Raw genomic sequence first — 17,647 nt, 5'->3', positions numbered from 1 at the left:
TCTTTTTCTTTTTTTAAATGGATGTTTAGAAAGGATTGAATTCTATTTTACTGAAGAACTGTCAGTGCCGTTTCTGCAACTAAACCAGAAGTGTTATTCGGGGCTTGCTTCTCTTTCTTATTCACAGCTGTTTGCTTCTCTTTCTTATTCAGGGTTGGGAAAGGCCAAGTTTACCTTGAAATTCATTCTCTAGGATTCTCTTGCCTTCAAAGTATTCTAGCTTTATAACATTATGCCAAAAGAACTAAATTACCTTTCACAGACTTACAGAATATCCCTTTGACATCTCTTAGACTGTATTATACCAAAGAATCATTATTACACAGTAGCAATAGTACAATAATAAGCAAATATATACTCTGTGGAAATACCAGAACTGTACATTTTTGCTTTAGCTATTTATTACCTCTTGGGGTGATACTTTAATTAAAAAAATAAAAGTTAACTTGCCTGTTTCTTATATACTTTCTAAAATATTATTTAGCACCTTCCTGAGTTCAGATTTAACAAATGGTAATGGAAAAAAGTAGATTCTTTAAAATTGTTTGCTTTCCTCTTAATCTCTGCTGGTCTGAAACTGAAAAATAAGGTATGAATTAGCAAAATAAGAGAAACAGGTATGCTGTCTTCTCAAATGGAAGGTCAAGAATTTAGTAAACTAAATTCTTTGTCATGCTTAGAATAGTGACCTGCAAAGAAGAAATAGATAGTAGTCTTACTGAAATTTACTTGAATGGCTTTATGAAACAGATATTTTTTACTTGTATTTGAAAAGTTTCCTGAGGAAAGTGACCAGCTGTTGAGGAAGGCTATTACAGAAAAGTTCGTAAGAAGTTGGAAAACCACTATTTCATCATAACTGTTAATTTTCTTGAATAAATTCTGTTTACCATGTAACAAATGTTTTATTTCTCACTTTTAAAAAAGACTAAAAAATGTTAGCAAATTTGATAATGATATTTATGTTAAAGAAAAGTTGAACTTAAGTTTAAAAATTTTGTTTTCTGATCTGTCTTGATAAAGTAGTTGTTCTTATTTGTGTAGAGTTTACGATGTGAAGAACTTCATCTTCATGCAGAAAATCTGTCTAGGCGTGTGTGGGAGCTACTGATGCTTCTTCCTACGTGTCCTAACATGTTGATGGCATTCCAGAATATCTCAGATGAACAGGTGAACCCACAAAATCTGTTTACTCTCCTGGGAGATGTTACAGTTTACATTCCTACTTGAAGTGTATGAGATCACCTCTCAATCCATACTCTCAGTAAATATGAACATAGTTTTTGCTCATTTAATAGGTAAAAAGTACCAGTTCATTTTAATGTTTGTTTATTTTAGTGAGGTCGAATAACATAGGCTAAATACTAGGGAAGGGTGTTTTCTAAAATTATCTTTAGGAAATAGGGATATGTCTTTTTTTTAGTTTTATTTTGTATTATGATATGTTTTGAATATTGCTTTGTTTTTGATAACAAAAAGTAATGTTTAGAGAAAACACTATGGTAATCTGACATGCATCAGTGCTTGTTTTAGATGCTTATACAAGTCAACTGAAAGAATTAGCGAAAAATGAGGCAAAGAAGTTTAATATATATGTGGTAATTTTCCCATGGGATATCACCTTAACATGTGTAAGTGTTGGATATTTTTGTAAAGACATCTTTAAAATTAAAGATTGTTTTAAAAAGCTGTATAATAAGGGATTTCTTTGTTGAGATCTCCAATAGAACTCCTACAGGATGAATGCAAAGACAAATGTTCTGATGTTATGCTAATGGTTATCTATGATTTGGGACACTACCATGTGATTTCAGAATGTCTTGTATCTTAATGACTGAGAAGTAAAGAAGGTGGGCTCTAGAAGATGGTGAATGATAATTTAGAGTAGGTCTAGTAATAACATTTCAAAGGTATGCATTAAGTATGAATAATAATATTTCATAAATTGAGAGTAGGAAAAAGCAGTGTTTCTAAATTCTTGTACAGTTGCTACCTGCTCCCATCTGCAGGTTCTGCTTTCACAGATTCAACCAACTACGGAGTGAAAATATTAAAAAGAAAATGCAATAGAACAATAAAAATACAAATAAATTACAGCATAACAGCTATTACATAGCATTTGCATTGTATTAGGTATTATAAGTAATTTAGAGATGATATAAAGTACATGGTGGGGCAGGCTGGCATTTAGCTCACTTGGTTAGAGCATGGTACTGATAACACTAAGGTCAAGGTTTGTATCCCCTTACCAGCCTGCCACCAAAAAAAAAAAAAAAAAAAGCATATAGGAGGATTTGTGTAGGTTATATGCAAATAGTACACCATTTTGTAATAAGGAAGTTGAGCATCTGTGGATTTTGGCATCTGTGGGGGTCACTAAACCAATCCCCTGCAGATAACAATGGACCACTGTATTTGTATATGACTTTTAAAAATGATGGTGTAAGTATTAAATAGAAACATTTAACTAGTTCATCAACATCCTTAAAAGTTCATGCCTTCAACTAGACTACAGTGTTTTCTTCATTGGGAAGATGGTAAATTGCCTCATTTGTTGTGAAGTTTAACAAATTATAATTTTTTCCCATGTTTATTAATTTTATTGTTTTAACAAAACTTAATGAATAATTGGTATCTTAAGCATGCTATTAATACCAATTATATAACTGGTCTACATATGAATATGTTTCAAAGTACATGTAATATTTGAGTTTTTATGTAGTGTTTGTTTCTTTAAAGTTATTCTTTTTGGGGGTACCTGTAGTAAGTTTGCTTGAGAAGACTATGTTTTTCTTTTTTTAATTTAAGAGTAATGATGGACTTAATTGGAAAGAACTTCTCAAAATTAAGAGTGCCCACAAGCTATTGTATGCTCTGGAAATTATTGAAGCACTGGGAAAACCTAACAGAAGAATAAGGAGAGAGTCAACGGTAATTGCATTTTCATTATTATCATTAAATATTTGTATTCTCTGTGGAGCAAGATTCCAGAAGTGTATTATCTTATCATTCTAGAAAATTTTTTCTTTCATCACCTTCCCTTATTTTATTTTTGTCTTTCCCACAGGGAAGTTACAGTGATCTTTATCCAGATTCAGATGATTCAAGTGAGGATCAAGTGGAAAACAGCAAAAATTCCTGGAGTTGCAAGGTTTGATCATATGTATTTTGCCGTGTATTGATAAAAATAATTTATTGTTAGTTTTCCAAAAGTGGGTGCCACAATTCTTCATTGTTTCTAAACCAATTAAGTATTAAAGCATAGTTTAAAAATTATGCATTGCTCTAAATCACAACAATGTATTATTGGTTGGTCATCCTGTTTTTAGCACTGACAACCACTTCTCACCACGCCCCCACCATTGAAATATTATGTTAGAAAATCCCAATGTCTGGGATTAAATGGCTAATGGAATAAAAAGATATGTTTATAGACTTTTACAAGAATCTTTTAAAAATAAATTCTTTAAAGTAGGCTTTATGTTACTATTTTAAATAGAAGTTTTCTGATGGTTTAAATGAAAGAGTAATTTTCTAAATGACATATGTAATATTTTACATATATTCAGTTACTGAGTCAGCAAACAGATTATCGTTATATTATGTAGCTGCTTTTCTCTTATCATTACCTTCACAATTGCTTACAGTTTGTTGCTGCTGGAGGGCTCCAACAGTTACTAGAAATTTTTAATTCTGGAATTCTAGAGCCTAAAGAGCAGGAATCGTGGACTGTGGTAAGTGGTAATTCACCATTTCAGCTGTTTACAGTAGTTATCCCATTTGAAGCACTTCCATTTCCATTAGCAGGTGTAACTTTTGATATATACTTTATTGTAATAAGTGAGTATGGAACATAGTAGAAATAAATTAAAAATGTAAAGAGTTTGATAAACTATTTATAGAATAAGAGTCCATCATATAAATTGTGTTATAATTCTTAAGTGCTAAAGTTAATTACCCTGAACTATGGCTAATTCCTAAACATTTTTCCTTTAGGTTAATAAATTACATATTAATATTTATATAGTTTATCTTGTTAAATTGGTTTATGCCTTACTTTTTTATGAACATTCTTTTCCATTGTTTCGTTCTGACCGGTAAGGGGTTCGCAACTCTCGGCACAGTGTGGTCTGTACCACGCTCAGCCAGTGAGCACACCGGCCATCCCTATATAGGATCCAAACCTGTGGCCTCAGCGCTACCAGCGCTGCACTCTCCCAAGTGAGCCACGGGGCTGGCCCTTTTTCGTTTTGTTTTGACCGTTTTTTCCTTTATAGCAGTTAACACTCAAAAACGTGCTTCCAGACCGTTGTCAGTGGTCTACAGTGAGCTAGATACAGAAATTGAGAGTAAGCCTTTAGAAATTTTTTACAGGAATTGGACATTGCTACAGTATTTTTAGTAGTATATCACAAAAGTATTGGTCCTAAATAAAGTAAAAAAATTTTTTGAATGGTACTTTACCACTATTAATTTGAAGAAGCACTCTTCTTTGAGGAAAATAAAACTGGGTTGTGGAATATTAAAAACTTCATGATATACAAAACTGCACAGTCCAGTTTTGAACTAAATATAAAATGTGCTCCATTTCTTGACTTTGAACAAACCAGATTAGCATTATCAAATATTCCATCCAAGTATTAATTTCTTAGTACTTGTTTTTCAGCATTACCTTGGAACTAGGAGTCAGGCGTTTAATGATTTGATATCAGATACTGCTGTGTCCAAAATAAGAGTACGTTTAAAAAACATGTTATGTAACAAGCATCTGTTAATCTTACTATTGGTTTCAGTACTTATTTTTTCTATTCTTACTTTACATATTTTACTTAAGATACTTTCCGTTTTAGGATATCCATCTCTACTACAATTAATTAGTGTAGTTTGCTGTCTCATATTTCAGATTTCTGTTTGTTGCATTTACTGTTAGTCATGTCTGTTGCCCATTAATATCTCAGAATGATGGAAGTGCCTTTTAGTTTTTTTTGTAAAACAGGTGATTTTAAACTGTTTAATGAGTTATGTGTCTATAGGAATTTTTTTAATGAACTGCCCTAAATTTAGTTGTGAATAAAGTTTACATGGTACTATATGCTAAAGGTTTTCTCTCTGTTTCCTTTGGAATTATGGATATTTTGGAAGTATTACTGATAAGAAAATTTTACTGCTGTATGTGTCCGAGGTGCTTGAGATGCAAAGCATGCCTGAGACATAGATTGCTTTCAGGTCCAACTGATACCCCTATTTATGATGTATCTTTCTTAATACTTATGAGTTCAGAATCATTCTTATTTCTTAACCAACTTTATATTTTTCATTTTAAAATTAACTTAGTTGCAGTATACATTCTATTCTTTTGAGAAATCATGTAAAATAAAATTTTTCCTTTTAGAGGCTGGCTGGTTAGAGTGTGGTGTTATAACATCAAGATCAAGGGTTCAGATCCATATACTGCACCCCAGCAATTTACTTTTTTAAAATGTACAATTCAGTTGTTTTTAGTATATTCACAAAGTTGTGCAACCATTACCATGATCTGATTCCAGAACGTTTTTACTACCTCAAAAAGAAAACCCCATACCCATTAGCAGTTATTCCTCATTTTCCCCCAAACACTTCAGCCCTAGGCAGCCACCAGTCTGATTTACTTTTTATCTCTACAGATTTGCCTATTCTGGACATTTCATATACGTGGAACCATACAATATGTGGTCCTTTGTGATTGGCTTCTTTCACTTAGTGTGTTTTCAGAGTTCATTCTTGAAAGTAGTATGTGTCTGTAATTCATTTGTTTGTATAAGTGTACCACATTTTATTCCTTCACCAATTAAAAGGCATTTGGGTTGTTTCCACTTTTGGGCTATGGTGAATATGTGTGTACAAGTTTTTGTGTAGATATTCTTTGGGGCATATATCTGGGAGTGATATGCCTTCCTCACCCACTCTTCTTCTTGTTTATTTTTTCTAATAGCCTAGTAGGTTGTGATAAGTTGTATCTCATTGTGATTTTTTCTTAATTTGCATTTTTCTTTTCTTTCTTTATTTTTTTAAAAAGATGACTGGTAAGGGGATCTTAACCCTTGACTTGGTGTTGTCAGCACCATGCTCTCCAAAGTGAGCGAACTGGCCATCTCTATATGGGATCCGAACCTGTGGCCTTGGTGTTATCAGCACCACACTGTCCCGAGTAAGCCATGAGCCAGCCCTTACTTTGCATTTTTCTAATGCTAATGATCTTGAGCATCTTTCCATTATATATATATATATATATATATATATATATATATATATATATATCATCGTTTGTGAAATATTCAGTCACAGCTGAATCAAGGGAGGAGCAGAATGATCAGTTGATTATTGTATTAGTCCATTTGTGTTGCTATAACAGAAATACCTGAGACTGGGTAATTTATAAAGAATAGAGGTTTATTTGGCTTAAGATTCTGGGACAGCTGCATCTGGCCCGGGCCTCAGGCTGCTTCTACTCATAGCGGAAAGCGGCAGGTAGCCGGCGGGTATGAGCAGATCACTTGGTGAGAGGAAGCAAGAGAGAGAGAGGAGGTGCCATGGTCTCTTTAGACAACCTGCTCTCACGGGAACTAATAAAGCTAGAACTCACTCATTACTCCCCACTCCCCCAGGGAGAGCATTAATCCATTCATGAGGGATCTGCCCCCATAACTCAATCAGTTTCCAACACTGCCACATTCGGGATCAAATTTCCACATGAGTTTTGGAGGGGACAACACATCCAGACTCCATCAATTATCATTTGCGTTGTTTCTACTTTGGGGCTATTATCAATAATGATGCTATAAACTGTATGTCTTGGGCATATACCTAGGAGTACAGTTGCTGGCTCCTATGGTAACTCTGTGTTTAACTTTTTAAAGAACTGCTGAACAGTTTTGCGAAGCTACTGCACCTTTTTACATTCCCACCAGCACAGTGTTTGAGGGTTCCAGTTTCTCCACATCCTTGCTAAGACTTGTTATTGTTTGTCTTTTTGATTTTAACCAAACAGTGGGTATGAAGTGATATCTCATTGTGGGTTTGATTTGCATTTCCCTAATGACTAATGAACTTAAACATCTTTCAATGTGCTTATTGGCTATTGTATATCTTCTTTGGAGAAATATCAATCCAAATCCATTTCTCATTTTTATTGGGTTGTCTCTTTATTGTTGAGTTGTAAAAGTTTCTTACATATTTTGGATATTAATTCCTGGCCAGACATGTGATTTACAAATATTTTCTTTAATTATATGGGTTGTCATTTCACTTTCTTGAGAGTGCCCTGTGATGTAGGAAAGTTTTAATTTTGATGAAGTCCAGTGTGTCTGTGTTTTCCTTTGTGCTTGTGCTTTTGGTGTCTTATCTAGGAAACCATTACCTAATCTGGGGTCACAACGACCGATGACTAAGAGTTTTCTAATTTTAGCTCTTATATTTAGGTCTTTGATCCATTTTAAGTTGATATTTGTATGTGATATGAGGTTGAGGTCTACTTTTCATGCAATATATAATGCACTCATTTTAAAGGTAGAGTTCAAGTTTTGAAAAATGTATATATTTATGTAATCCTCCAACCTAATCAAGATATAGAACATTTTTTGTAGCTCAGATTCCATCTTGCTGTTTCAGAATCAGTTTCACCCCCTCCCCCAAACAACCAGCCATATGCAACTACTGATCTGCTTTCTGTTACTATAAGATTAGATTTTTCATTTTATAGAATTTCATAATGTTGGAACAGTATAGTATGTGCTCTTTTGTATCTGGCTTCCTTTACTCGACATGTATTTTGAGATTGGTAAAAGTGTATTTGTAGTTTTTTAGTTTCTATTGCTGAGTATAGATATATCACAGTTTATCCATTCACATATTGATGGACATTTGAATTGTTTCAAATTTGGGGCTGTTATGAATAAAGCTACTGTAAACATTCACGTACAAGTCTTTTTTGTGTACAAATATTTTTGTTTCTCTTGGGTTAATACAGTAATGAAATCACTAAGTAATATGGTAAGTGTAAGATTAATTTTATAAGAAGCTGCCAAACTGTTTTCCAAAGCAGTTCTTCCATGCAACGTATGAGAATTTCATTTATTCTATACCCGTGCTGGTAATTGATATGGTCAAGTTGTTAAAATTTGAGCTATTCTAGTGGGTATGTAGTGCTATCTCATGGTGGGTTTGCTTTATCCTTCCCTGATGACTAATGATGTTTAGCATCTTTTCATATACTTATTGGCCATGTGTTTATCTTCTTTTGTGAGGTATCTGTCTATATCTTTTGCTTTTTGTTTTTGTTTTTGGTCTTAGTACAGAGTTTAAGGTTTTTTTTCCGTAACCATTTTGGACAAGTCTTTTCATGGATCTATGGGGAATATTTGGGCAGTCTAACTTTTCTATTATACTCACAGTATCATTTAAGGGAAGAAGTTTTTTATTTTAATGAAATTTGTATCCAATCCAAGAAATCTTTGTTCTAAGGTCACAAAGATTTTTCTGCTGTGTTTTCTTCTGTAAGTTTTATAATTTTCTTTTACGTTTAGGGCTATAATGCATTTTGGGTCAACTTTTGTACATGCAGAGTAAGGTTGAAGCTTTTATTTTTCCCTTTATATACCTATCCAATTTTTGTAGCACCATTTGGTGAAAAGTCTTTTCTTTCCTCGCTAAATTACTTTGGTACCCTTCTTGAAACTCAATAATAGTATTGCTATTATTGAAGGAAGAATACTGTTTCCTGGTATAATGGTGTAGGTGTCCCACTTGGCCTTGGAATCAGGAGAACAGGAGATCAAGGACTATTGAAGAGAAAGCTCTGAAACTTGTACATAAGTGATATTCTAATTAATTTATTTTAAAGAAAGTGTTTTAAGTTTTTGAAATTGTGATTGAAATCAGGTGTAAATTTTATTTTTCATACCAAACTCTTTATATTTTACTAAAGAAGTATTTCTTTTATTTTAAATGTGGGTATGGAAAGTAGAGGATTTTTACTTGAATTATTTTCTAGAATTATTGAGAATTGCTTTGGCCCCAAAATACTAAGAGTATATGCCACTTGTGTAGAAAAACAAAGTGCAATACTTTGTCTCTCAATTCGTTTTATTGGTGAGTAAATTACAGTATATCCTTGTTAGCATTTTAATAATTTTTTAAAAATTATAATACATCTGAGCAGTATATTTTTTCCAAAATCCTATAGCTGTCTACTACCTACATTTCTTTGTTTTTTTATAAACACTAATGAGGTTGAAATTTGTTTTTCTTTTTATATACTATTACCTACATTTTTATGAGGCTTTCATGAAAGAAATGAAAGTGTCATTTCCATTTCATTAAATACACCCTCTTAATGCCTAGATATTTTTTAAGATTGGATTGTTACTAACCATATGTTTGAGCAGCAAAATTCCTTTAGCATATGGATTAAGTACTAGCTATCTTTCCTTTGGTCTTTTAATTTCAAAATTATATAGTTGTCATATTAAATGAACGAAAATAGGGAAATGACATTTTTTTTTCATCCACAGTGGCAGCTAGACTGTCTTGCTTGCTTGCTGAAGTTAATATGCCAGTTTGCAGTAGATCCATCCGATTTGGATTTAGCTTATCATGATGTCTTTGCCTGGTCTGGTATAGCAGAAAGCCATAGGAAAAGAACCTGGCCTGGCAAATCGAGGAAAGCTGCTGGTGATCATGCCAAGGGTCTTCATATACCACGATTAACAGAGGTAAAGTAAAGAAGTTAAGATTAAGTTGTAGTGATGAGTTTCATTTATGTTTTAAGAGAGCTTGTGTGTTTTTGTTTTTACAAAGTGAAGAAATACAGTAATGCATAAGAAATGTTATCCTAGATTACTGTGATATTACCTAACAGCTGAAGTAATGGCATTGTTTTAAAGCGGTAGTGATTATGAAGCAATAATGCTTTTCAACTTATCATCCAAAATGTAGGAATGACTTAAGTGCCATTTTTTTTTCTTTTTTCTTTTCTTTAAGTGCCATTTTAATCTTATCTAGCTGTAGGATTAGGCTCATTATTTGGACTCAGTAATTTATTATTTTTTGCAAAATAATAATTGAAGTTTAATATTTAAAAATGCAATTACCAAGCACCTACAATATGCCAGGAAAAAATAGGTTTGGCTATAAAATGTTCCCAATAAGGAAAAATTATGTGAGAGAAACCAAAAGTGTGGGGACCCTCTCAACTATATCATTACAAGAACAAGAAACAAGGGGAAGAGATGTAAATTGTGATTACTCCGGTGTCTTCTTTCCATTTTGGTCAACTTGTTAATACAGTGCAGGAGAACATGTTTCAGGATCAAGGGTACTGAGTAATAGTTTTAGTGTCCTAGAGGGCTAGATAACTGAGAAATATTCCACGTCATGGTGAATGTTTGTATCTAATCATAGGAAGGGTTTTTTTTTTTTTGTACCTCTCCACTCAACAACTGAAAAAATCTTCTTGTACTACAGCTCTTAGCCACACTCCACTTGAGAAATGTCAATTTCCAATGTTATAAAATGAATCTTTCAGTGAATAAATCCTTCAATGAATACTAATGTTGTTATAAGAAATCACCCAGAGGACAGCAAAACCCTGACAAGAAAAAATTTGCTTTGAAATGTTCCAAACATTCAGGATCTTATTCATCATAGGAGCTGCTGAGGCTTTTGATGAATCCCAGAAGATGCTTTAGGAAAGTTTTCAAGAAAACGGTCACATTTCACCATCTAGAGTTCTCCAGAGGGACCCAGATGCAGGGCCTGAAGTGAATGAGCTCACATTATCTTTGAAGAAGAAAAAACTTTCAGGTTGCAAATGAGGTTCCCGAGTGCTTTGTTCAACCTGGCCTTTGGTGAAATATTGTCTGAAGAATTAACAGAGACATCACTCTGTTCACCCTGATAGACACAGAAGAAAAGCATGTCAGGAGGATGGTGAAGATAAAGATCTGGCTTCTGGAAGCTTAACTGATGGAGCACCATCAGAGGTGATGAATATGCACAAGTATTTCTAATCCCAGTGTATGCTGCCTGAATCGCAGGAGAACCAGTAGGAATACTGAGAAGCCCATGGGAGCTGTCATTGCAAGGGTCATGGTTAGTGGTGTTGCTGTGTTACAATTGGAAGTCTTCAGTGGTAAAACTCCTTGTCTGGAAACAGTTGGCAGAGTGCTCAGACCTCAGGGAGAACCAGGGATTCTGGGTCTGGACTCAGCAATTTATATATTGAGTGTATCAGGGTCCATTCAGGAAAATGGAAACCATACTAGGTATTTGAACACAGTGAATCTAATATAGGGAATTGATTTTACATGTATGTGTTGGATGGCTGAAAAAGCAAAAAGGGAATGGTGAGGCAACCCAGACAAGGAACTACTCACCACCCCTAGAGCTGGAATTAGAAGCTTGCAGGAGGGATTCTCATTGAACTGGGGTTCAGGCGTCTGAGGCCCATAGAGGTTCTGCTCAGCTGCTGTAGTATTCTCGGAGGTGACCTGATAAAGCCAGTTTCAGGAATGCCTGGAGAAGCTGAAGGCTTGACACCAACTGCCTCTTCTGGGTGAAATACTTCTGGAACAATGCTGCTGATAGAAAAAGTAAGGAAGCATTTTCTCTAGTGTCCCAGGTGGGCGCAACATAACAGGAAGCCAGATGGCAAAGGAAGAATTTGGTTTGTGATGTGCTAGCCCTAGTATCTTAGAGCAAGTGTATAAAAGGGTAAATTTAGAGCTGAAAGAAAATAATGTAATAACTGAACATCCAGCAGTAAAAATAGAACTCTTTTTGACTGTGGATTCTGTTGTTCTTGTCATCAAATATTTGCCCTTCCAACATCTCCATCAGTGAACTGGGAAGTGGGGAGAGATTGAGACAAGTTTTTAGTGAAATCTCTTTTCATTCTGTAATCTTTTAAGAACAACACCTCGCCTCATACCTGCCCAAGAAACAGCAAAGTGATGAGTTGTTATTGATAGAGAAATACTGTGTTGACATGAGGTTGGAAACTACAGATATAAATGGAAAACTGAAGCATACTTAACCTTTTGGAATTTTGGGAAAAGTGGGAAAAGTGATCTCTGCCAGTATTCCAGATCATTTACATCTAATAAAATCAAACATATGGGGAGTACAATGTAATGTAAATGTATTCTGCAGTATTGTATATTAGTAACCTTGCATTGCTGTAATGTTATGTTTTTTTCAGATTAATCTTTTTAGGTTATAAAATGCTGAAATTAGTTGTGATCTTTCCATCTATTCACTAATTTTGTTTATTGACCTTAGTGATTTTTTTGGAGATTTTAATAATATAAATATATAAAAGTATAGATATAAAATATGTGCACACATTTTTTAAGTAATTGGTTTATTTGCAACTACACATGCTTATTGAAAATAATTCAGAATATACAAGTCAACCGTCCCCCTAGTCATAGTTGACTACCATTGATATCTTTATGTGTTATCTTTTTGGATCTTTTTTCTATCCACATGCTAATTTACTGTCATGCATTATTCCTGTTAGTCTCCTTAATTACATTTTGGAAGGTTGCTTTCAGATTCCAGCCTAAATGTCAGCTTTTCTGAAAGCTTTGATTTTGCCAGCAATAGGTTTAGTTGCTGCTTCTTTTGCTCGGCCCATTTTATACACAGCCATGTATTGCTTAATGACAAAATGCATTGTTAGGTAATTTTGTCATTGTACAAACATCATGGAGTGTACTCACACAAACCTAGATGATATAGCCTTTTACACACCTAGGCTAGATGATATAGCCTATTGCTGCTACATGAATAATGCATTGTGTTATGATGTCTACAGTGTCATTAGGTGATAGGAATTATTCAGCTCCAGTATAATCTTATGGTACCACCCTTATGTATGCAGTCTGTCATTGATGAAAACCTTCTTATGTGGCACCTGGCTGTACTTGTGTTACATTGCTTTCTGTGGCTGTCAGCTCCACTGGACTAACAACTTTGAGGCAGCATAGTGTCTCTTATAAAGGATATGCCCAGAATGAGTTCCGAGCTGAAGGGATTCAGTAATTCTCTATTAAATTAGTGAATTATTTTTGTCTCATTATATGGATGAAGAACTAGAACTTAGAAACTGAGTCTCAAAATCATGCAGCTTAAAAGTTAGCAAACTAAATGCCGAACCTCAGGATTTTGAATCTAGAATCTGTGCTCTATACCCATGGTATATGTTATATTGCTTTTATATTTATTTCAAGATGGTTGAGGAATCTGCTACTGCTTGATTTTTCTGTTTTCTTATTTCAATAGTAAAAAAAGTTTAATTCTTCACCACCCCCCAAAAAAGCCACTGATGTATAATGTATAATATTTTTTTCACCCAGTTCAGTAACATGCAGATAATCTATGGATCAAATGTAAGGGATATTTTTTGCCTCTGTTTCTAAATATTTAATATTTTCTTTTAAAACTTGCTGATCTTAAGTGTGGTTACAAAATTCTGGTTTTCTAATATTTGATATTTTTACAGTATTTTCAAATAATTGTTATTAGGACATTGTTTATGTTGTCATAGATAAAAATGAAAGTAATTTGGAATCTGGGGTTAAAAATACAGTTTTTGTTTTGCTGTATTTAAAGTTTTTTCTTTTTAATGTTTGTTTTGAAGGTATTTCTTGTTCTTGTCCAAGGAACCAGTTTGATTCAGCGACTTATGTCTGTTGCTTATACGTATGATAATCTGGCTCCTAGGTATGCATTTTTTATATCTTTTATGTATGTATATATGTATGTATGTTTGTATTTGTAGTAAGAATATAGTGTTTTAAAACTTCATTTTGAAAAAACTTAAAACCTAACAGGAAAATTGTTAGTATAGTGTAGTGAGCCCTCATACCTTTCATCTAGATTTACATATGTTATCAATATTTTGCCAAAATTGTGTATTCATGGGCACATGTTTTCTGTGTGAGTTTATGTATTTTCTTGAATCTTGTGAGAGTCAGGTGCAGACATCATGATTGTTTACCCATAAGTATTTTGATGTGTGCTTCCTAAGACCAAGGGTATTTTCTTAATAACTAGAGTAAAATTTTCAAATATACCAAATTTAACATTGATATATTATCCAATGTATAGTCCATACTCAAATTGTCCCATTAATATTTTTTATAACAATACTTTTCCTGGTTCAGGATTATACATTGCATTTAGTTGTTATATTCCTTCCATTGTCTTTAGTCAGAAACACTTTCTCAGCCTTTCTCTTACAGTATTGGCATTTTTGAGTAGTGCATGCCAATATTTTTATAGAACATTTTTTAGTTTAGGTTTCCTGATTGTTTCTCATGATTAGATCCAGATTATATATTTCTAGCAATAATAGTCTATAAGTAATGTTGTGTCTTTCCAAAATACAACCTGGGATGTCAATTTGTCCCATTATTGGTGATCTCAATATTGATGAGTTAATCTGCTTTCCTCCAGGCACCTCAACTATAAAGTTTCTAATTTTCAGGCAACCTGTGGGAAGATATTTTGCAACTGCATAAATGCAAAATTAATTAAAATATTTTCCTGTGGGAAAGTATTTTGCAACTGTATAAATGTCTTTCTCCCCATAAAACTTTCACTGATGGGTTTTAGTTTTCACTGATGATTCATGCCTAAATTAAACATTAATATAATGTTTGCACAGTGATGATTTTCTAACTTACTATTATTTTTATCAGTTGACATTCTGTTATGAGGAAGAGCTTTCTCTTCCTATCTTTTATTTATTTAATTAGTATCAGTTTGGATTTCTGGATTTTTTTTTTCATTTTATATGTTCATTTATTACTGTCATTATTCACTTTGCTCAAATTATACCAGAGTTAGCTGATAGCAGCCTCTTTAGGCTTGTTCATGTGTCCTTTCGGTACAGCCCCATTATTTGGAGTGGGGAAACTCCTTTTTTTAAAATGTCACTATATCTTCTAGGCTCATCTCATAGCCTGCCTGCTTTAGTCCTAGAATCAGCTATTTCTTTAAGAAGTTTTATTTCCTGTTGATGGGGAACCTCCAAAGTATGGGTGCTTGGTGTATTCATTCAATGACTGGTATGTCATTACTTCTAGGCGCTTAGTGGACAGAGCTCGAAATATGTATATGAGAGTATAGCTTAAACATATCTCATTTATTTGGACTACTTTGGAGATTTTAGTAATGTAGAAAAATTTAATAATATAGAAATTCAAGTAAGGTAATTGCTGACTAATACATGGGAACCTGACTGTACGCCTTAAATAGTCACTTAAAGTATGTTATTTGTAAAATTAATTTCCAAGTATTCCATAGATGTTATATTGTACTGAACTTTGCCATTGTACTCAAATGACTTATACAGTGAATGTAAAAACCTTTAGAAGAACTTAATAACTACCATTCTTACAGAGCTCATTACAATCTTTGTAATACTAGTATGCCCCTCAATCCTTGGTGATTTTCTTGGCTCCTGTTTGTGCACCGTAATCTTTACATAGCCCTTACCTTCAGTTCATACAGTATTAGTAAGTCAGTGTCAATTTAAGGCAGCTAGAATGAACTTTTTGCCTAGGTTATTAAATATCTAATGTTATAAATTTAAAAAGTAGATGAGTAGGTTGCTCTTGGTAAAGTCAAATATATGGTACCAGTATGATAAAAACTGAACATGAAATAGGCCAAATATTTGATTAAGTTTTAACCTCTTATTACCTTTTTCTTTGAATCAATAAAATGGGTGAGTCTTGCTTTTTGAGATTTTTTTGAGAGGTATTTTGTTAATTGTTACAAAGTGGGGATGCCAGAGATCAGCGCTTTTTTAAATAGGCTTTATTTGTAAAGTGAATAATCCCTATTGGTTGGTTTTGTTAAAATGAGAAATTTTAATATGAATATTTAGTTTTCTTTAAATCAAAGTAATACATTTTTCATTAAAGTTACTATAAATATTATGAGGAAAATTAGTGGTGAATAATATACACTAATCCATTTTCTCTGCTTTCTCATATTTTGCTTTAAACCATTACTGATAGAAATTGACGTTATAAATACATACAGAAGACAGGGCATTTTTGTGGCAGTGTATGATTTTTTTTAAGGAGTCTATAGTTTAGACTCTAAACCATTATAACTATATCCTTGCAGTGTACATCTCTTTGGCAACTAGATCATGAGCCCTTTTTGAGGGTTCACTCATTTCACTCAATGTTGTATTCACTCAAGTTTTGTTTATTAAATCTGAAGTTATTTGATGTTTGCTGTAATAACATTTTACCAGTGATTCTTATTTTGTTTTATTTTGAAATATACATTTTCATTGACTGTAGTCACCCTGATATGCAATAGATCTCAAAATTTATTTCTCCTGCCTGGGTGAAACTTTGTACCCTTTGACCAATAACTTTCTATGCGCTCTGCCCAGGTCCCCTGCCCCAGGCTCTGACAACCACCATGCTACTCTCTACTTCTATGAGTTCGACTTACCAGTGGTTCTTTAAATAAATGGTAAAGACCATAGAACAAATAAATATGTAACTCTCTTAAAATTTAATCTTTTTTGGGAGGAAGTTATAAACTTTAAAGGATATATGGTAGTCAAATGTTATTTTCAATTCATTGCTGAATTTAACTAATGGTGGTGGTATGTTTTTCTTTTACAGAGTTTTAAAAGCTCAGTCAGATCACAGGTCTAGACATGAAGGTAAGGGTTCCACAAAGTTAATTTTTAATAAATAAAGATTTGAATAATTGTCGTATTGATGTATTTTATCTGTAATAATGAGCATTACATTTTTTTAGTGTAAGCCTTTATAGTCATAATTTTTTCTAATTTTTCTTTAGTTTCACATTATTCAATGTGGCTCTTGGTGAGTTGGGCTCATTGCTGTTCTTTAGTGAAATCTAGCCTTGCTGATAGTGATCATTTACAAGATTGGCTAAAGAAATTGACTCTCCTTATTCCTGAGGTAAGATAAAGATTAAAGATTAATATTATTACTCTTTCTGCATTTTCATATCATTAGCATTGATAATAAAAAAGCTAATGGAAACAAATATACGTGATTCCATAAATATATTACATTATCTGTTTAATCCTTTAAGGTCTAGAATGTTTTGAACTATGTACAGTTAAGAAGTGTGAATGTTACATATTCTGTAGCATTTATATTTGTCCTTTTCTGAAATGTTTGTTTAGAGAGTGATTATTTTGCTTTGGATTTAAAAAAAAATTTTTTTTTTCCAGGGGATAGGAAAGATTTGAGAATTTATTTTGGGAAATCATGTTTTAAAAAAATTAATGTTGCTTTTTATATAGAAATAAAGGCAAGAGAGACTACTAATAAATCAACCAAGTATATTTTGCTTCCCATGTTGACACTGGGTCCAATAGAATTTTCACTAACCATATCTTAATATTGCTTATATCATATTACTAAGTGAATTAGTAGAAACACACTTTTACTAATATACTTAGCCACAAAGTCACACCGTTTTTTAGTCAGCATTGTCTAATACTGTTAGCTCTGGATTGAATATTATGTGGTCTTGTTCTGGCTCTGTCCCAGGTAACCATTGTGACATTTGGGCAAGTCTGTTAGAATCTATAAAATGT

General features: G+C 33.1%; 1 protein-coding gene across 8 annotated transcripts in view; it reads left to right on the top strand.

The window, feature by feature from the left end:
- The window catches only part of USP34 (ubiquitin specific peptidase 34), a 226,199-nt gene that overhangs the window by 142,454 nt on the left and 66,098 nt on the right, over nt 1–17,647 (top strand). For all 8 annotated transcript variants that reach the window (XM_063078358.1, XM_063078359.1, XM_063078357.1 and 5 more), the window contains exons 30-37: nt 1,045–1,170; nt 2,809–2,931; nt 3,068–3,151; nt 3,648–3,734; nt 9,549–9,749; nt 13,679–13,761; nt 16,695–16,735; nt 16,876–17,000. In XM_063078358.1, coding sequence (XP_062934428.1) covers nt 1,045–1,170; nt 2,809–2,931; nt 3,068–3,151; nt 3,648–3,734; nt 9,549–9,749; nt 13,679–13,761; nt 16,695–16,735; nt 16,876–17,000 — 870 coding nt within the window. The remainder of the gene's footprint in view (nt 1–1,044; nt 1,171–2,808; nt 2,932–3,067; nt 3,152–3,647; nt 3,735–9,548; nt 9,750–13,678; nt 13,762–16,694; nt 16,736–16,875; nt 17,001–17,647) is intronic.

Source organism: Cynocephalus volans, chromosome 14 (genome assembly GCF_027409185.1).
Source record: "Cynocephalus volans isolate mCynVol1 chromosome 14, mCynVol1.pri, whole genome shotgun sequence".
Lineage (NCBI taxonomy): Eukaryota > Metazoa > Chordata > Mammalia > Dermoptera > Cynocephalidae > Cynocephalus > Cynocephalus volans.
The sequence above is the reverse complement of the archived record's forward strand: the minus strand, read 5'-3'. Positions and strand labels throughout refer to the sequence as shown.